This window comes from Debaryomyces hansenii (genome assembly GCF_000006445.2).
Source record: "Debaryomyces hansenii CBS767 chromosome F complete sequence".
Classification (NCBI taxonomy): domain Eukaryota; kingdom Fungi; phylum Ascomycota; class Pichiomycetes; order Serinales; family Debaryomycetaceae; genus Debaryomyces; species Debaryomyces hansenii.
The window spans coordinates 688,791-709,263 of record NC_006048.2 but is presented as its reverse complement, the minus strand read 5'-3'; the positions used below and the strand labels follow the sequence as shown (position 1 = coordinate 709,263).

Sequence of the window (20,473 nt, the reverse complement as noted above, 5' to 3'; positions counted from 1 at the left end):
CTCAAAAGATATTTTAGATGATTGGAAATGTGCTGGATAAAGAAGTCATTGGTTAACCTAAACAAAGTATGTATAAAGTATCTGAATATTCTAACAATAATCACGAGCGAGAGGATGCTTCTACGAAAGAAGAACGCACTGCAATTGAGATTGATACTGGTGATGCATTCCAAGATAATGATTATAATATGAGCGCAGACGAAGACATCGCTGAGAAACCAGGGGATAGTATAAATGAAGGGGAAAGAATAGATGAGATAGAAGACAAATTATTATCTAGTGGAGATGAGGATCTAGGTGCAGAAATGCATAAAATAGGAACTGAAGTCGGTGGTGATAGTTATAGAAATTCTGTTGTAGAATTTTATAGTGAAGATGAAATTGAAAATTTGGAAGAAGACGAACAAACATCTGATAAAGAAACGGAGAATATAATTGAGGATGAGAAGAGTGATTATTTATCAAACGACAGTGTAGTTGAATTAGACGAGTTAAATAATTTCGAGGACCACGACGATGTGCAAGAAATACCGCCTCCTAATAATTCATTGCATAAAAGAGAGGATAGTGGGTACAATAATCAAGAAACCCTTGAAGTGAGAGAACACGAAGAACTCGTAGAAGATGACCAGGATGAATATGACCAGGATGAAAATGGCCAGGATGAAAATGGCCAGGATGAAAATGCAGATGACAAAATTAAAGAAATAGAGGTCAATGCAGGTGGTGCTAATCAAGAAATCTTTGAAGAATTGGATAATGAAGGCTTTGATAAATCTGAACATGATGAAATAAAAGAAGGAAGAGAAGAGAATGATGTAAAACATGAGAAAGAGAATGATGATGAGAGGGGGGATGAGCAGAGAAAAAAAGAAGAGGAAGAATTAGAAGAGAAAGAAATAGAAGTACAAGGAGAACAGCAAGAAGATGACGATGGAAAGCCAGTAAACGAACAAGTTGGTTATAGAGAAGTTCGTAAGAATGAAAATAGTATACATGGGGAAACAGTAATAGAAGGAATAATTGAATATGGCAATGATGAAAAAGATGAGGTTCGTCCAGATGAAGAAAACATACCTGCTAGTTCTAATATAAATGTTCAATCAAAAATGCCCAATTCAAAATTAGAGAGTACATTTCCAATTATTATCAACATTGCTGAAACAGAGTTTCTCCTAGTTCCTTTTGATAATCACAGGAACCCAGAAATAGATGTATCTCACTTGGTTTCCTTGTATGATGACAATGAAATTTTGAAATTAACTATAGAAGAGTTCTTTGGGTTAATGAGAACGAATGAGGATCTAAACGAGATTCACCAATTTACAGTTAATAAAGAGTTGGTTCTTGTGATTCCTGAATTGAATTTGTCAATTACTGAAGATAACATTTATTCTCGTGATATTACTATAGAGGATTTTATAGTATCATTTGAAAATTTAAACTCCAATTCTATAAATGATGGCGAAGAATTAATTCATAAGTCATTATCATTCCTTCTTACTAGTCAAACTAGATTCATTACTAATTTCAATAACTTAACTGAAAGTATCCGAAGAGGAAAAGGATTTAATTGCGTTAGCTTAGAAAACTCTGTTTATGAGCCGATAGCTATAGCGCCCGAAGCACGTACTGAAGATTCACATAAACGACAATCGTTAGATTCTAGTGATGAAACTGATGCGCAACAAACAAAACGGGCGAAGGTGAGTATATAATTATATAGAGAGTAAATACTTGTATTCTAATACATTCCCTGCTTCGTCATTATTAATTACTTATAGCATTATCCTATTCTATAACACCACTTTCTCTCAACTTATTATACAATTCAATATCAATATACTTCTGTAAGTTAGGCTCGCCACTTAAACCTTTTCTCTTTCTAGTTTTCATTACGAAGTCCCTTGCCAACGAAGCATTAGGAACAGGCCTAAGTTGCGGTAAATAGCAATCGCTATCCAATGGATCTCCTGGAACAACATCCCATCTTTCGAATACTAAAAAGCACATCGCTTGTCCTTGAGTTTGAAGTCTTAAATCGGACTCTAATCCAATAGATTCTATAACTGGAACTTGACCTTCTATATGAAATAACTGAGTTCCAGGTACTGGATTTTCAGTCGTCACCATGCCTCTTCTCCTGTCAAGCAATTTCTTAACAGCTACTATGGCTTGATAAGAACATGTCACATAGACAGTATATATAGGTTCCATCAAGCGAGGAGATGAAGTCAAAAAGCCAGTATAACATGCTTTCCTTGTCATTGGTATTATCTGTGTTCCACTTCTTTGTATTTCAGATCCACTGATTACCGCATCTAATATCTTGAACTTTGTATTTCTTATAGGTTCATCACATAATGGTCCCTCGTTAACACTCCACTTAAATCCTAGGCTTATACTATCTTTGAGGGAATACAACAACTTTTTATCGGTTTCACCTTCTATTGTATCGTCAATTAATATACTTGGATTATGAAGATCTTCAGGTCCGAAACACCAAACTGATCTTGCTGATAATGCATCCCATCCATATTCTTTACGTAAAATCTTGGAAGTAGTCTTTAAAGGTTGAGATAAATTTATTTTACCATTTTCGATAGCTAAGCTCAATCTGCTATCATCTACTGGCTCGGAAATAATAGAAATTGAATTGTTTCCTGACGATGATTTAGCTGAAATTTTAGTTACAGATGTATCAATACACGTTTCACTGAATCGTGTCATTGGGTCGCTTACTTTGATTTCCAAATCGTCAGTGAAAAAGTTCCTCAAATCATGTAACATACAATCCAAATATATTTCACCAGGGCCAAATAAAACATGTTCTCCACTTTCTTCTACCTTTATTGTACATGCCAAGTATGATTTGTTAAGTTTACGTAAACCCTCTAATAATTTGGGCAACTCCGAGGGATTTGCAGGTTCTATTGCTATTTTGAAAATCGATTGTCTCTCGTACGATAAAGGCCTAAAAATTTTTGAGTCACTGTTGAAATCCGCATTATCGTAGATCGTTGCTCCTTTAGAAATGATTGAATCAATTCCGCTTATTATTACAATCGAACCAGCAAATGCTTCCTTAACTGGAATCTTGTACCTTCCGCCTGGAATAAATAATTCATCAATAACTTCTATTTTATAATCATCATCGTCTTCGTCGAAGTTTTGTCCTAAAACCCTCACCTTTGATCCAGCTTTTATCGAACCTTGGTATATGCGGACTAAAGTATAAAACCTTTCACCATCTGCCGATGCGATTAATTTATTTGCTTGAGCTATTAATCTAGCAGATGGTAAGTTATCGGAACCTGAAAGTAATTCTAGTCTGTCTGATGCTGTTTCTATGGGTGATGGAATATTATGAACTACCAGATCAACAAAACCTTTTGAGCCCGAGAAAACCAGTTTGAATATTTCTTTCAATAACATCTGAGAGTCTTGCTTATATTGGGCATTATGTAATGAAACTTTGAAATTGTTCCATAATAGCTGTGCTAAGTTCTTACTTGAGCCATCATATGTTAATGTCTGTGTGATGATCTTATAAATAGGTTCCAGAATAAAAAAATTGAAAGACCTCAGGAATTTTCCATTGTTTGAACTATTAACGAACTGAGCTTTATCTTGGTTATAAAAAACGTCGCCCCATAATCTTCTACTAAACTCTTGAGAATCGACTCCTTGTAATTTGTGGTTATCAGCATAGAGTTTTGTAAAGCTATCCAATGTGAAAACAAACTCCAAACTTGAAGATGCAAAAATAACATTGCCATCTGTTGGGCTGAATACCATTTGCTGTTTATACGTACTCACGTATTCATTTTCGTTTATAAAGTTGTTAATATCATCCAATGTGTAACTAATTTTAAAATAAAAGTCTTCTACGGGTAACCTTAATTCTAATATTAGTCTATCAATTTTGTTCAAGACAATTGTTATAGGTTTGTTGTTCTTCATAAGTTCTGAGATTAGGCTCTTATCTCTCGGGGTTAAACCTTCAACTACGTCTATTACGAGAAGAGCACCATCCACTATCTGCAAAGCCGATGTACTTTCGGACGCAAAATTACTATGGCCAGGTGTATCAATAATATTAAATACAAATGACTTATCATTCAAGTCTGGTAATAATAATGTAATAGGCGATGCTTCAATTGAGATACCTCTGTCGATTTCCAACTTATGATTATCCATAAATCGAAGCGGTTGAAAATTTTTCAAACTACTACTCAATGAAATTGATGGTGAATGGGTTTGCAAAACAAGCATATCAATAAATGTTGTTTTTCCTGAGTGTAAATTACCGATTACTGCTATGTTTCTAACTCTCTCTGGAAGCAGGTTCATCGTAGATATCATATAATCACGCGAATACACTAGCTCTGGTAAGTTCTTAACTCTATGGTCGTTTTCGTCAACGTTGTTCGTTACGGCCTCAGTAAATTCTACCTTTAACTTCTTCTTATTCATTGGTTTAATAACTGGTGTATCAACAGCTTGTTCATATGGTTTCGCTATTATGGTTTCCACTCCTGGCCCAAATTTTTCTGAAAGCTTGAGTCCATTCCCATTATTTGCATGTATCACTAAGGCTTCATCGCCTGTTTCAACTATCAAATCTTCTGCTTCTTTCTCTGATTGCACATCTTGTTCTTCCGGTATTTCATCTAAGGAATCTGCGTCTGAATCGAGTGGATCTCCGATTAAATTACCAAACTCATCATACAATTCATCCTCGTCCATAGTGAGTATATCAGGTTCCTACCGTACACAAATTTATATATATGTATATATGTATATATGACTTATTCTGATAATCATCATCGTGAAAAATAGACGCTTCAATATCGAACTGCATATAAAATAATTTTATACTACAATATACATTGAATTAAATATAATACATTCATCTATATTTTTATAAACTATGAGACAATTTCAACTACAATGAGTAATTCAGGATAATGTTTGATACTTCCTTAATTCTGTTAAAAGAGTTTGCAATTGAACATCGGAAACTTTATTAGTCAAACTTGGAATCAACGATTTTGCTTCTTCTGCATCTTCACATTCTAAGGTACCGAGCTGGGCTAATTCGAAAGGATGTAACGGTTCTGATGTAGAAAAATTAAAGTCGTTTAGTAATTTTTCAACGGTTTCTGTGGATGAGGAGTTTTTAAATCTAGAAAAATTGGATAAGTAGTTTAATGTCTTATGCATTATTTCGTTTGAATTTGGCCCTGCTAAATCCATATTTGAAATTTCATCTTCCTTTACATTATCTTCGTCTTCATCATCAAATTCGCTGTTCGCTTGGTTTTTATTCTTACGTTCCTTTAAAGCTGCCCTAATCAACAATCTAGCCTCTGATAAGTTTAACGCGATTAACTGCTCTTCTTCTCCTGAATTTGTTAACTGTGTAAGTTGGAACTCAGGACCCAACAGTAATGTGGCGGCGTTCTCTTCATCGTCTATATTTTGTGTGGTTGGCTTTCTTCTTCTAACACCTAATGCACTTGTACTAACATTCATAATGTATTTTTATTTACTTTCCAGTACAATTTAATTTACAAAATAACAAAATTATTAAATATTCGACCTGAATTCGATATTATATTGCTTTATAGTAAAAAAATCTTGGATACTAATATATTTACAGAACCGCTTCTACTGAATAATAGTTGATAATTTTGATATTCGTTCATATCTTTTTTATGGTAAGCGCACGGTATAATTAATATTAATAGTCTTAGTCTTAGCTTCATAATGTTTATCTTTTTTTAGTTACGTTTTTATAATAGTATATAAGAGTCTTATGTTATACATTTACTGGTAAGAGATTACCAGACTTTATTCCATATTTTTTTGATGATACTATTAATAAAGATTCAACAGTTTTTAATGTAATATATTATGTAAAAGTTAATTCTGACAATGACATTCAAAATGACTTGTTGAAGAAATATATGTTATCTTAGAAGATAAGATATAATATACATATTGTTCATTCGAGAATTTAACTACTTTACTCGTACTGACTAATTTAGGTAAATTAGATGTAAAATAAGAAATAGACTATTGTATGCAAGACGGTTTAGAATTTGACTAACAATATTTGGTATATTTAATTTAATAACATCGTGTTCTAACGTTTGAACTAATACAAATACGACACGTCTCCTGAAATGGTAGTATGATTCTAAGTAAAATAGATCAGTTACTTTTTTTTTTTTTAATAGAATGTACTTTATTTGGCATGGGAGTATTCTATGGTATGTACGTAGTTTGCATTGAGAGTCAAGAAAACGTTTCAATTATCTATGACGAATGCAAATTATGACAGGGCTTGGATAAAGGAAATGAGAATATGTTACTTCTATCCGTATATTCGCAAGAAGTTCAAATTTATCTTTTTTGGCAATCTAAGTAGCCAAGACAGGAAAGGTGCCTTGCACGCAGATAAGTAAAATGCTATAGAGGTAATAATCAAAGAAACAATAGCATTGATTGCTACACCTATGCCATTAAGGGTAAATCAAATTGATTATGATCACCGCGACTTGCATTGGTTAACAAGCTTAATTCAACCCCTCGCATATTTCTTTTTATATGATTAAATGATCCAAGTCTAAGTAGTATGACAAAAGTGGATGAATTAAGTTGTGGCTGATTCGATCAGAACTTAAAATTACTGTCACATCGTTGAAGTTTGGTTTATTTATACTTCGCATATATTGAATTTATGCAACTGATTCTCCTCCTGTCCAAGATTGCAAAGCACTACCATAGCACAAAATTTTGAACCTGACCCTGTATTGATTATCAAATATGTATATTCTTGGCACATCAGTACCATACAGAGGCTCTCGTGTGTATAAAAAGAATGAGGTTTACTTACATTGACGAGCTGTATGTCTATAAAATATTTATGAATAAAACTAAATGAGATTATTATCATTTGTAATTATTTTGAGCTGGATATCGTGGGTGGTTGCAGAAAGTTGCACGGGAGAACAGAAACTTAATCTAGAAGATTTTCAGTTTGTTGAGCATTCCAATGAAAACTTAGATGGTCTATCAGAAAAATTGAAAAGTCGTGAAGTATCTTTGACAAAAGTCATTGAAGATGGTAATCATAAATTAACAAAGGCGAGTCCATGGGAGTATTCGGCTGTGAAAGATGCTATCCAATGGGAAAGTAAGGATGGATTCGATGATTTAAACACTAAAAAATGGGTTCCTCAAGGTATTTCATCCTCGGCGGATGCATATGATAAGGGTGATTGGAATGGAAAAGAGGCATGGATTGTTAGCTGGCATAACGAAGATGATACTAGTGTTCGTGTTACATTCGTTGACAAGGAAACTAACAAGTATAGACACGTTTTACTAGTTTATCCAACAGCTAAAGATGATTTTGGGCCTGTTCAGATTCATGCGGGCGGAATAGCATGGTATGGAGACAAGCTATATGTTGTGGATACAGATATCGGTCTAAGAATGTTTGATTTATCTACAATATGGGAGGTGGATGATGGTAGTAAAATTGGAAAGGATGGGACTAAGTATACAGCTGCTAGTTATAAGTATGTTATTCCCCAAATTAGCTACTATAAATTAACCCCTCAACGGGATTTCAAATTTTCATATGTCGCTCTTGATCGAACCTCTACCCCGTATTCTTTAATAGTGGGGGAGTATCGGACAGCTAGTTCTGGGAAAAAAACCAGATTAGTCAAATGGAACTTGGATTCTGAAAACAGGAAACTAAAGTCAAAGACTGCCAGTTTTGGCTATTGTATTGGACAGCCTCGAATGCAGGGTGCAGTTTCCGTCGGTGAAAAGGTTTACATTTCAGTTAGCAATGAAAAGAATCCTGGTGATTTATACACCTGGACAGCTGGCTCTAAGCCAAAGAGAGAGTCAAGCTTCTTTCCACCAAGTCCGGAAGATCTTGCCTATAACAAACACGGCAATGAACTTTACGGTCTAACAGAAGGTATTGGGAAAAGATATATTCTTACTTATGGTTTATAGTTATTTAAGATGTCAAGATATGCCTTGTACAATTTAAGAACAAGCTGTCAAGAAACTTGATCAAAATGACAGAATATACACGATGAAAAATTTATAGGCTGTCATTTTTCACTGTCGGAGACAGCTTGCTATGTATCAGAAACATGTGCTAGTGTTGTTTGTAGTTTTGTTGCTACTTACTACTATGCTAATACTATTCATATGAATACATTTGACATTTATAATGAGCAGTGGAATAAATTTAACTAATATTGGAACCCTCCACATATTATGGAATGCCTTGCAATACCTTTATCCTCCAGAAAATTTCAAATAGACTCAACAATGGAGTAATCATCATAAAACCCTAAACAATTATTAATTTCAATACATGGCAAATACCGCACCCTATCATATTACGATCTATTAAAGTTCTACGAAAGATAATATTGATAAACGTAATAAATTGTTGATGTTTATGAAGGAATTGGGGCCCTCGATGAATCGGAAATGCCTCCCGTTGGAGCTTTACCTGCATCTTTCAAATTATCGGAAAGATCTGAGTGATTTGACGAACGATCACCAGAAGAGGCTGTAGACGATGTAGATGGATGATGAAGAGAAACATCACTAACGAAAGGGTGTTTCAAAGCTTCCTGGGGAGTAAGTCTTTCTAAAGGATTCAAATTAAGCACCTTGGATAAAAAGTCAATAAGTAAAAGTCTCTCTTGACATTCCTTCTCGATCATAGAATTCGTCATTTTCTTCGAAGGCAATTTATAATTCATAATTATATCCTTCAATAAACGATGTTTGAAGTAATTCTTATTCGGTTGTTCTTTCTTTACTTGGTCCTCTTTTCCTTTAGTTGTTGCTAAAAATTGTATATATTCTTCTAATGTCTTTACTTTAAAGACTGGCTTTCCGTCGGGTATACTTGGAGGAAATTTGTTAAAGAAATTTAACGAGTTACGTCCAACCTCTATCATATGTCTTGGTGGGTAACCTAACATATCGACAATCTTCCAAATCTGATTAAACTCTGATGTACCCGGAAACATTGGCAATCCCAAAAATAATTCTCCGACGATGCATCCCAATGACCACATATCTATGGATTCAGTATATGGTAATCCCAATATCACTTCGGGAGACCTGTAAAATCTGGATTGTATATACGAATATACTGTCTGTCTAGTGAAGCACGCTGAACCAAAGTCAATGACCTTGATATCTGGCTTATCTGGTTGAAAAAGTAATATATTTTCCGGTTTTAGATCACAATGTATCATCTGGAATCCTTTCAATTCAGCCATTGCTTCCAACAATTGTCTTGTAAGCAACTTAACTAATTTCATATTAAGTCCTTGAAATTGGTTTTGCTTAATCAATTCATACAAATTAGATGCTAGTAACTCGAACACTAAACATAAATGTTCTTTGTGCATAAAAGTGTCTAGCAAACGTATGAAACGCTTACTGTTACTATTAGAGTTTAAATATTCGAGTAATTTTACTTCTGTCAATGACTGATTCATATAAGCCGGCTTGGATTTAATGACTTTTATAGCACAAACCGATTGATTCGTTAGATTTTGACATTTAACAACTTGTCCAAAGGTCCCCGATCCTAGCAAATCTAAAACAATATACTTTCTTCCTTCGTCGGTACCCAATATGTCATTCACATACAATATGTAATCACTATCTTCATTATCGAATCCATTATTGTACTTAGCATCCAGTGGTTTTGTTAGCACCCTCTTTGGATTAGTTGATTTGCAATACTGGAATTTCTTAGGTTGGCATATTCTGTATGACTCTGTAATGTACACTGACAAAGCGTTTACCGGCGAAATATGAATGGAATTAACAGAGCAACGACGATATTTCGGTTGATGGTGTACCTTAGGATGTAAATCATACTTATTATATATCTTCCTGGCTTTAGGAGCTGCGTTCCTCTTCGATGTTTGGCTTTGATTCTGTAATGCTTGCTGATACTGTTGATATTGTACGATCAGCGCAGATCTACCAACTTTGGCGGGCTGGTGGTGGTAGTTAACGTGCGTATTATGTGGTGCCTGGTGGTAATTACCGGTCGCAACAGAAGACCTTCTATTCAACCCTTGATCATAAAGTGGAACATTTTGCATGTATTGTGATTGAAATTCAGGATCAGATGACTCAGGAGGGTATGCATTATAGCTGTTAGCACTATAATATGCCCCATCGGCGACTGCCGACATTCTTCTATCGACATGTCCCAAGTTCACCTCCTGATTAGTATAATATTGATTGAAGGGGTTATCCACTCTAGTTGGTGGATGAATAAACGGAGGCGCATTCGAAGGTCTTTGTCCATCATACTCGTATGTCGTTGGTAGCTGATTAGCAAATGACATTCTCTTACTTTGCTGCTGTAAAAGCGGAATCGTCTGTTGACCCTTAGTAGGTGATTGTGACATATTAGGCGACGTAACCATACCGCTTGGCGCCTGATTTGACGTATACCATGGATTCCTGAATCCTGGCATTTGATTTGATTGTGCTGTCCTTTGTGGGTCCTGTACCCCCGGTGTATTATCTGCCAACGGTGGTGTTTGTTCACTACCGTTCAATCCATACGGTGGGGGTAATTGCCAATTTCCCCCCAACGAATTGTGTCTATTATAATTAAAGTTGTAAGACATCTAATGGAGCAACTAACAACTGCTTCTTGAATTCAACTAACTATAATGTATATTAAATGGTTCTTTATTGCTAAACTAAGGTATTATGGCGGTTCTTCATTTGTTCTCCTCAACTGGTGTAAAGGTTGACTCTCGATAATTTATATACAGTCACGTGAAATGTCTAAACATACTGACGTACTACCATATATACTACATTAGGACTCTACTAGGAAATTAGAACGACAATTAGTCTTATGGTAACGTAAACTATTGTATATTCGTATAGCTTTGTGATGTAGAAAAATTAAATATGAAAAATACAGCAAGTATATACAAGATTTTATTGTGACTCATTTCTCTCGTTGATATAATGTAAGGATGGGTGGCAATGGAGTAGATGTTAGGAAGGGGGTGGTGAAACAGGAGCTGGTAATTGGTGCATCATGAATGCTTAAGCCGCTAATGGAGCAGCTTCTTCAGGGTATGCTGGTGCTACTGTAGGTTGGGCCATGACTCTTTGCATCATCATACCGACACCTTCGAAAACACCTAACAAACAAGCACAAGTGATAGCTGAGTTTCTGGTGTGTCTCCATCCACCTCTGATGGCCAAGGCACCACCGGTGAAAAAACCAGCAATGACAGCATTCCAGGCATCTTCTCTCTTTCTCACGGCCTTGACAGAACAGTCGAACGTGGAGAATAAACCACCCCAAACACCAAAGTTACCACCAACAACTGGTGCACGCGACTTGATAGCTGATATAGAACCGTATCCTCTTTCTCCGTATGGGGAGTTACGGAAACCTTTGATACCATGCCAGACGCAACCACCAATGACACCCATGGAAAAGGCACCACCGAAATCATTTAAAATGACAATAGGACATGGATCTCTCGTATGATCGGCAGACATTATTAATTATATTATGTTGTATGAATGATATTCAAGCTAAAGTACTATATATACTTACTGAATACCTACTTTCTATCTATTACTCGGATTTTCCATACAGAAAGATCAAAAAATTTTCAGTACCAATTTTACACTGGTCCTCATATCTTACGCGTATATCAGAAACCAGTACTAACTAGTCTTCTCTAATGGGTTATGCTGCAAAATGGCATCAATATGGGTATAAGTTCGTTCATGCAGCTGTGGTGTCCCAAGAGCCAAATAGGGTGCTGGTAGTAGCGGTGTTGTGAAGTGAAATAACTTGTTATGTTTGAAACGTTTCTTTTAATATTTTGAGATGTTGCATAATATTGTATAATATTGTAAACCTTTGGCTGTTCCTTTTTATTACTATGCCTGACAAACCAAATCGAGTCATACAAATTGAAAGTCAGATAATAAAAGTCGTTAACAAGAAATCAGTTAAACTATATTACATGTATATATAAGTGTATAATATCTATATCGAAAATGTAAGAAACACAAGGAAGATTCGCATCCAAATTAATTCGCAATTGACAACTTTCTGTCCATAATACTAAGGGCCTTCATTTGGCTTATCGAGGTCTGTTTGCACATCGGAAGAGCCTGCAATCGCATTGTCGTCATCGTCCTGGTCGTCAATGCCCTGAACATACGAATCATCCACCGAAAAATCCTTACGAACCAAGTCCTGGAGTTCAAAATAGTCGTGGTCAATTTGAGGACCCTCGAAGCTTCCAACTCCCCATATCCTATATCCTAAAGAGGCAAACCCTGCAAAACCAAGAATTACAACTATGGCGTAGTTCATGGTAAACCACGTAAGATCCTTAATGACCGGTGGTAAGCATAGAATTATGAACAGTAGAACTACCCAAAAAATGGATAAGCCGTTGACGAGCCATCCAAATCCTTTTAAGCGGAATGCAGCGCCATGGATTTTCTTCCTTTTGTTAAGCATCAAGCAAAGAATAGGAATTCCATTTGCCAAAGCAAGAGAAATAACTGACGACCCCATAAATGCATTGAATGCGGATGAAGAGAACAAGGACAACAATGATAATGCCCCACAGACACTCATCGATAAAAATAGTGCGTTCTTCGGAATGATGGATTCTTCAATAGAATTAACTTCGACCCAATAGTTTTTGAAGGGCAACCCTCCATCACGAGCAAAAGCATATGTTGTTCTGGAGGCCGTAGTTAATGCAGCAATTGCCTGAAAGAAAACAGTTCCTACTAAAAGAAGCACCAATAAAAATGATATCAAATATGACTCAGTAGCAAATTTGAATATTAAGTCAATTGGCATAATTTCCGGAGTTTCGTCTAACAATAATGTAAGCTCTGGTAGTATGGTTAATATAGGAATGATGAAGATAATTCCAGTTAGCCCCGCTAATAAAATAGCGCTAATCGTACCCTTAGGCATATTTCTTTCTGGATTCTTTACTTCGTCCGTCATAGAATAGATCATACCATACCCAGATAAAGTAAATGATGGGCTCTGTAACCCTACCATAAAGGCCAAAGGATCTGGCCATCCAGAACGAGTATTATCAAATCTCGTTAATATTTCTTCTATTGAATTGGTTTTCTTTGCAAAAAATATTAAAAGAAAATCAATAGTCAAAACTGTTGAAATGGACCATATAATGCAAACTTTATTAATCTTTTCTAAAAATTTGGCGAATTTGAAATTGACAAAACCACAGAAGGTCAACAAAGTGAAATAAACAGCCAACACGAGGAACGCATCTTCTTTATAATAGGCGTCTTTTAAGCCAAAGATAGACAATATAAATTGAGATCCGGCAAACATTATGCTAACAGCATATGTCCAGTTCCCGATAATGAGAAACCATCCAGTAAACCAAGAACAGACAGACGAATACTTCTCATTGCTTAATAGAGCACTAAAATGATAAACACCTCCAGATGTAGGGTATTTCGAGACGATTTCACTTAGACTTAGAACAACGCAAGTAGAGAAAAATGCTGTGATTACCCAGCCATATAGAATTGTAACGTTGGCCCCATCAATAAGTGAAATCCATATCGTAGAGGATAAACCAAAAACTACCCCCACTATTCCGAAACCCAAACCAATTACTGACGTAACAGATAATTTTCTCTCCAATTCTTGCTTATATTTGAAATGTTCTATCTCAACTTCTTGATCTTCCATATCATGCATCAAAGAATTTAAAAGCTTTCCTGGTGCCAGTTTCCTCAAATTGAAATGATTCGTAAACGACAGTATCGAAGTTCTTATTGGTTTAGACCCACCACTAGATGCATTTTGTGACGTCGAACCCAAAGATTGTGAATTTTCCATAGTTCAGTACATTAAATGAAAATTTTATTTATGCAATTTCTATGCTAACTTCTAGAAAAAGAGAAACCAGCCTTTTAATTGGTGTTAAAACGATATGTTATCTTTCAAAATACCTTAGACCATATGTTTGAGCAAGAGAAAGGAAAAACTATTGTCTGTAGAAGATATTTATAAAGTCTAAATTTTTTGATAGCCGGGAGAAGCCTTTTTCCCTATTTTCGCAACTACGTCATATGATTCAAGTATTGAAATAAATGATTTTAGCAGAAATATATGATATTAAATGTTTATTATACAGCTACAATGATGTGTATTCGGGTTATTGAAGTATATTTTAGTAAAAATCTTCCTTAATCGCCGAAATGCCAGGAATATACCAAATGCTTTCTAAATTACAATTCGACCACTAAAAATCCAAGTCACTATCGTCATCATCTTCTTCCTTTATGTCTTCTTTCTGCTTGAAAATAGGTAAACTTATACTTTCACTAGTCTTAATATGAACGCTAACTAAGTTTTTGGGAGTTCTTAACAATCCTCCAACAGGAAGAAATTTTGGCTCGACCAAATACTTTATTACATCGTTAGCATTGGTCAATAATTCCTCTGGTTTCCAGTCACTATAACCTATCTTAACAGAGATGCATGTTCCTGTAGCTGATGGAATATATGAGGCATTTCTCACTATAGATTTCATTTGATATCTAACGTACTCCGGCTCACATCTGTCATCCTTTAGCTTTGTAGACTTCTTTCCCTTCGACAATCTGGCATCTTTGTCAGGCTTGGCCATTTGGACCATGAAAGGTATTTTCTTATTTTTAACGTAAAATCGAGCTCCTAAGATATCTGGCAAGAACTTGTGTACTCTATTATCCGCAACAATAATGTCAAATTCTTTGAAAAGTTTCGTCAATTTTTTGGGATCTTTAGATATGTGCTTCAATTTAGTTAAGGTATATATTTGGTTGAAAACATCTTCTGTAGGCGAATCTTTTTTCGTTAATGCATCACGATAGGGCAAAGATGGATCTTTGGTTACTAACAATACTGATTTATTTTCTAATTTATCCAATCCCTTACTTAACGGAATAATTCTGGGAGTATAGTCTTTTATTTTAGTGAGATATATTTTGGTATTAATTATTAAATATACGGCTTCGTGATGGGTTGGTCCATTTTCTTTTCCGATATGACTGGCTAATGACTTGGCCGATTTCGTACCATCCGCCAATGCGGACTGACCTAAGATGAACGAAGATACCATGCTTTTTGATGAGAGTGCTATGATCAGTACATAGTTATAAATTTTTAGCACTTTTTGAGATGCTCATTGCCAGTTTTCACGTGTAACATAATATATGAGATTATTCTCCTACGAAGTCATATACATATATATCATACAACATATCTCTTTTTACAAGAAAATGCATATAGGTCATCTTCTATTGAAAGCTCTATCACTACAAAAATTTGCTTCAGAAATCGTCCTTGAGAATACAACGCCCGGGATACCAAAGGTTCAGACAAATTTGAAATATTCCCCACAATATGTTGAAGTAGACTTAATACCTGAAAATGAACAGGAAGTATATAAGATTAATGGACGTCGACCATTAGTTATATGGCATGGACTTGGTGATAATTACAATTCATCGGGAATGGTAGATGTAGTATCCATATTCAACCAACGGTATCCTGATATGTTTATATATCCAATTTTTCTAGATGCAAAACCTTCTAAAGACCAGGAGAAAACATTATTCGGAGATGCAAATAAAGAAGTGGAATATGTGTGTGAACAATTATCAGCTATCCCCGAGTTGAAGGAAGGGTTCGATGCAATCGGATTTTCTCAGGGAGGGTTATTTATGAGGGCATTGGTACAGCGATGTTCCAGTGTATCGGTGAACAACCTTATAACATTTGGGTCACCACATATGGGTGTTCTGGAACTTCCTATGTGTAAACCTAATGACTGGTTGTGTAAAAGGAAGAATGCAATTCTTAAAAGGCAGGTGTGGCATGAAAATATACAGAAATCTATAATACCTGCTCAGTATTTCCGGGACCCTTACGAATATGATAACTATGTATCCCATTCGAATTTCTTAGCAGATGTAAACAATGAGTTGGCTCAAAAATCTAATCCAGCCTATGCAAAGAATCTTAACAAATTAAGTAAGTTCGTTATGGTTGTTTTCACGAAGGATACCACTCTAGTTCCCAAAGAGAGTGCTGGTTTCAATGATTGGGATACAATTTATGATAAGACCATACCATTTGATAAAACATCATTGTATGAGAATGATTTGCTAGGGCTTAGAACTATGAACGAGAATGGGAAGCTTGCATTCTTAGAGATTGAAGAAGATCATATGGTTATATCAGATACGTTTTTAGTTGATATTGCTGAGAATTACGTAGGTGGATCATTGTGATAGTTGCATGATTTTGAAGCACGTATTATAAGTAGCGTAATATGTATTTAATTATTTATCAATAGCATTTTCGTAGATTATTGTAAATCTGTAGCTGCAAGACTACACTTTCAACAATGATAGGCGGTATTTTATGAAATGTATAAACTTCAATTTGATTTAAATACTGTCTAGTATGTTTTCCGAAAGGACATAGAGCTATTTGTGCCCTGCTAATAATCAAACAATCCACCGTTGTTCAGGTTGAATATGCCTACTCTCTGACCAAGTCTTATCTTCTTTCTCTTGTGATTTGGCAGGGATAAGTAGTCTTGAGATTGGAAACTGGGACCATTTGGACGACTCGTTTGTGATCTTGCTATTTGGGAAATGTCAAAGGATGAACATGATGCTGTTAATCTTGAATCGCAATTATTGGATTCTATTTCAACATGCTTATTAGTATTTCGCTGTTTCTTTACTTTTGGAATACCGTCTCTGCAGCAGAAATGGCGACATTTGGTTTTATCTTTACAAAGATGATTACACTCGTAATTTCCGTCTAATCTTAGTTTGCGAATAGCGTTCAATCGATAAGGCTTGTCTCTCAAGTTACATTTCTCTTTTGATACTTCAACGGTAGAACGAATACTTTTAACAGGATCTAAAATTAAATCCTCGCTATCTAAATCAGATTCCGAATCAGACTTCAGGTATTGAGTTAGAACATTATCAATTTCTTTAATGGTGGTCGAATTATATTCAGACTCATATCTCGATTTTTGATTCATTAGATTATCGAATTTCCATTCTTCTATTATATCAAGAGAAAGAACATATCTTGCATCGATGTTAACCATGTCTTCTGAGAGAATATGGCAATGAATCTTTTGTTGGCGATCTGTCACATTAGCTGTTAATCGGAACGAATTTATGTTACCCTCAACCAACTCCAATATTGCAATTCTCCTGAAGTCTAAAAGCTCACCAGTAGAAAGACCAATAATAGTATTAATGAAGTTATGCTTTATTTTCGAATTACCCCTCTCCATATTATCTATACCAATTGAAACAATCAAGCTTATTTCTAGTGTTTCGAGATCCGTGCGTACTTTGTTAGACGCTAATGTTGCATTAATCTTGAACTTCGGAAGAGACTGAAGACTCTGAGCAATATTTTTGCCAGTACCAGGTTCTATACCTAGAAAATATTCTAATTGCAGTTGACTTAAATATTTAGCTTCTGCAAATCCGCTTATGTTGTTCTTTCGAAGTTTTTTGATACATTCTTCATCAATTCCATCTAATTGTTTAAGTTCAGTCACGGAATTTTCCCAACATCTACCTGCAACACACCTCGAAAACCTTAAGGTATTAAGTAGTGATACACAATCTTTCTTGTATCTAAAAACATCAATCATACAACGTATTATTCTACTTGCTTGCTTGAAAACATAGCACTTGTCTCCTTCAAAAGAATAATATAATTTCATTAATTCTGGACTATTCGGGAAATCCAATCCACATAGTTCATACTGCAATAACAACATCACTTTGTCACTATCTTGAAATTCTGTGGAATGTAAAGGGAATCTGATATAAGGTGACAGATTAATAGCCTTATATAGCTTCTTTTCGTTATACTTTATACTAAATTCCGAAAACTCTGAGGAGCGAGAGAAAATGGTCAATACATCTAATAATGTATTTCCAGCTTTGCTCCGAATTATATTCCTCATAGTAGGATATAGTATATAGTATTTCGTCATCACGTCTCCATATTCTGTGCACCGGAAACCACCACTGGATATAGGAGAAACAATCCTTTCATTTACTAAGCTGTCCAAGTATTTTTGGCAAAAATGATGTAACCTCTTATTGGGTTCCAGTGCATGAAAGGATGATATTTCTTTATAATACGAAGGGTTGGAAGTGAAACGAATGAAGAAAAAAGTTGATTTTAACCACTGTAACGTGTCGTCTATACTTCCTATGGTACCTAGTGATATCTCTGCCACCAAATGCTGAGCCAAATTCAAATGTAAACAACTTTCTATCTTTTCCGAGCCATCTTTAAGTATACCCTTCAAGAGTCTCTGATATTTGTCTTTTTGATTTTCAGTAGTCATGATAACTGCCTTGCCCCTGGTTTCAAATTGCGGTCGTCCGGCCCGCCCAATCATTTGCAAAACATCCGTTTCTTTATATTCGTGAAAAGAACCACTATACCAGCGCTTTGTTCCTTTTATAATTACCAAATAGGTTGGCAAATTAACACCCAGAGATAGGGTTGATGTGGAGCACAAAATATTCAATTTTCCTTCAATAAATAATAATTCAATTTTCTTTCGATCATCAGAAGACAATCCAGCGTGATGGAATGCAATTCCATGAGCTGCGTATACCAACAACTCTTTTTCGTCAAACTGAATCCGAGAATTTTGGGAGCATAGATTGCGATCAAAATTATCATTCAAATATTTGGCCGTTTCTATACAGCTATTTCTTGTAGGACAAAATATCAACGTTGGTTTGTTTTTCCCATAATGTCTTATGACTCCAACTAATTTTGAATGAAGAAATTGATCAAAGTGAAAATCTTTATCCTTTTGGGAGGCATAACCTAGAACTATTTTATCTAGTTGAACAGACCTATAAGTATCATCAAAATTTAAAGTTATAGCTGGATTCAAATCATCTTTCTTTCTCAACCAAATTGACATATCATATAAATTCGGGGCCGATGCCGATGCTCCGATAATTCTAACTTTACTGCACATTTTGTTAATTCTAGTTGTTACGACCTCCAATGTAGACCCCCTGGTATCTTTCAAAATATGTATTTCATCTATCACGATTAATTTTACGTCATTTAATAATTTATCATAGTTAGATAACCTTCTTGTTAATAGGTCTAATTTTTCAGGTGTTGAGATAATTATATTGGACCTTTTAACATCTTCTGCTTCTTCTAATGATGTTTCACTGGTCAAAACACCAATAGTAATGCTTAAGAAAGAAAATTTACCAACCCAATCATTATACTTTTCGGCACATAAGGCTTTACTAGGCGCCAAATAAAGAACTTTATTATTCGTATTGGAGAAATAGAATAACCTGAGCATTGCCAATTCAAACAATACAGTCTTCCCCGAACCCGTTGGGGCATTTATTACGCAGTTATGATCTGAATTATAGATAGTTTCGAATGACTCTGATTGCATTTTGTTAAAATGGCTGAAACTAAATATTGACCGGTATTTCTCTGGCAATATAGACGTCGATAGTACGGGCTGATTTGTAGACATTAATGTGCTTTTCTGAGAAACATCCAAAGTTTCATTCCCTTCAGAAGAGGAGGAAAAATCAGAGAAGTTAATTCCTTTATCGGCCTGTTTTCTTAAGTCGAATCTTTTAACCGATCTAATTGGAATCGAAGGTTTTCTACGAACTGGTGGGCAATTGAGACTGTAATGATCACCAAAAATATGACTCGTATCAAAATTGAAGACTGGTTCTCGAATTCTCCCTATTCCTAAGGTACCCGATCGGTACGTATGACACCGAGAACCAGATAATGCACTGTTATTCAGATTAATACCAGATAATGGTGTACTTAAACCCAAAGCGAATTCTTGAATACCTGAGTTTCCTGTATTCAGCATAAATCTGGGAGGTGTAAAAGGCATGAAAACTTTATTGGTCCTTCTCACCTTTCCTGGAAAACGGCGTGAACATAACGGCGTGGGTGTGGATATTCCTCCATCTTTACTCGAAACCGAACTTGAATCTCCTATAATATAGCTATCCGCTTGTGATTGCCTTAAATCGTGCACTTTACTATTTGGTAAACTAACCTTCTCTGAAGCCAGTTAGTAATGCATGTTGAATCTAAAGTTGATTTCAAGGGTAATATTTACCTCCAGCACATTCTCTTTCTTCTTCCTCAGATATGTCTAGGCCATTTATTCTGATTATAGACCCCATCAGAATTATTTTGTTCAATTGGCGCTTGATATTATGACTTTATAATATACTGTTAGCCGCTGGCAAGGTATTTAGAAATATTTTGGTTGCAAGA

The 20,473-nt window shown here is 35.3% G+C and overlaps 10 protein-coding genes across 10 annotated transcripts; 3 read left to right on the top strand and 7 right to left on the bottom strand. All coding sequences in view use genetic code 12, as the record gives it.

The window, feature by feature from the left end:
- Positions 1-68: 68 nt before the first annotated feature.
- DEHA2F08184g (DEHA2F08184p) lies at positions 69-1,718 on the top strand (the record flags this gene model as incomplete). Its single annotated transcript, XM_460716.1, has 1 exon — positions 69-1,718. One exon carries the CDS (start codon positions 69-71, stop codon positions 1,716-1,718), a length of 1,650 nt encoding a protein of 549 aa, XP_460716.1.
- Positions 1,719-1,791: 73 nt separating this feature from the next.
- DEHA2F08162g (DEHA2F08162p) lies at positions 1,792-4,749 on the bottom strand (the record flags this gene model as incomplete). Its single annotated transcript, XM_460715.1, has 1 exon — positions 1,792-4,749. The coding sequence occupies one exon, from the start codon at positions 4,747-4,749 to the stop codon at positions 1,792-1,794; it is 2,958 nt and encodes a 985-aa protein (XP_460715.2).
- A 213-nt stretch (positions 4,750-4,962) lies between these two features.
- On the bottom strand, positions 4,963-5,538 carry DEHA2F08140g (DEHA2F08140p; the record flags this gene model as incomplete). Its single annotated transcript, XM_460714.1, has 1 exon — positions 4,963-5,538. One exon carries the CDS (start codon positions 5,536-5,538, stop codon positions 4,963-4,965), a length of 576 nt encoding a protein of 191 aa, XP_460714.2.
- A 1,410-nt stretch (positions 5,539-6,948) lies between these two features.
- Positions 6,949-8,043, top strand: DEHA2F08118g (DEHA2F08118p; the record flags this gene model as incomplete). The annotated part of the gene is made up of 1 exon (XM_002770727.1): positions 6,949-8,043. One exon carries the CDS (start codon positions 6,949-6,951, stop codon positions 8,041-8,043), a length of 1,095 nt encoding a protein of 364 aa, XP_002770773.1.
- Positions 8,044-8,498: 455 nt separating this feature from the next.
- Positions 8,499-10,715, bottom strand: DEHA2F08096g (DEHA2F08096p; the record flags this gene model as incomplete). The annotated part of the gene is made up of 1 exon (XM_002770726.1): positions 8,499-10,715. One exon carries the CDS (start codon positions 10,713-10,715, stop codon positions 8,499-8,501), a length of 2,217 nt encoding a protein of 738 aa, XP_002770772.1.
- A 433-nt stretch (positions 10,716-11,148) lies between these two features.
- DEHA2F08074g (DEHA2F08074p) lies at positions 11,149-11,613 on the bottom strand (the record flags this gene model as incomplete). Its single annotated transcript, XM_460711.1, has 1 exon — positions 11,149-11,613. One exon carries the CDS (start codon positions 11,611-11,613, stop codon positions 11,149-11,151), a length of 465 nt encoding a protein of 154 aa, XP_460711.1.
- Positions 11,614-12,190: 577 nt separating this feature from the next.
- Positions 12,191-13,972, bottom strand: DEHA2F08052g (DEHA2F08052p; the record flags this gene model as incomplete). Its single annotated transcript, XM_460710.1, has 1 exon — positions 12,191-13,972. The coding sequence occupies one exon, from the start codon at positions 13,970-13,972 to the stop codon at positions 12,191-12,193; it is 1,782 nt and encodes a 593-aa protein (XP_460710.2).
- Positions 13,973-14,378: 406 nt separating this feature from the next.
- DEHA2F08030g (DEHA2F08030p) lies at positions 14,379-15,239 on the bottom strand (the record flags this gene model as incomplete). Its single annotated transcript, XM_460709.1, has 1 exon — positions 14,379-15,239. The coding sequence occupies one exon, from the start codon at positions 15,237-15,239 to the stop codon at positions 14,379-14,381; it is 861 nt and encodes a 286-aa protein (XP_460709.1).
- A 160-nt stretch (positions 15,240-15,399) lies between these two features.
- Positions 15,400-16,413, top strand: DEHA2F08008g (DEHA2F08008p; the record flags this gene model as incomplete). The annotated part of the gene is made up of 1 exon (XM_002770725.1): positions 15,400-16,413. The coding sequence occupies one exon, from the start codon at positions 15,400-15,402 to the stop codon at positions 16,411-16,413; it is 1,014 nt and encodes a 337-aa protein (XP_002770771.1).
- Positions 16,414-16,625: 212 nt separating this feature from the next.
- Positions 16,626-20,081, bottom strand: DEHA2F07986g (DEHA2F07986p; the record flags this gene model as incomplete). The annotated part of the gene is made up of 1 exon (XM_460707.2): positions 16,626-20,081. The coding sequence occupies one exon, from the start codon at positions 20,079-20,081 to the stop codon at positions 16,626-16,628; it is 3,456 nt and encodes a 1,151-aa protein (XP_460707.2).
- Between the last annotated feature and the right edge of the window lie 392 nt (positions 20,082-20,473).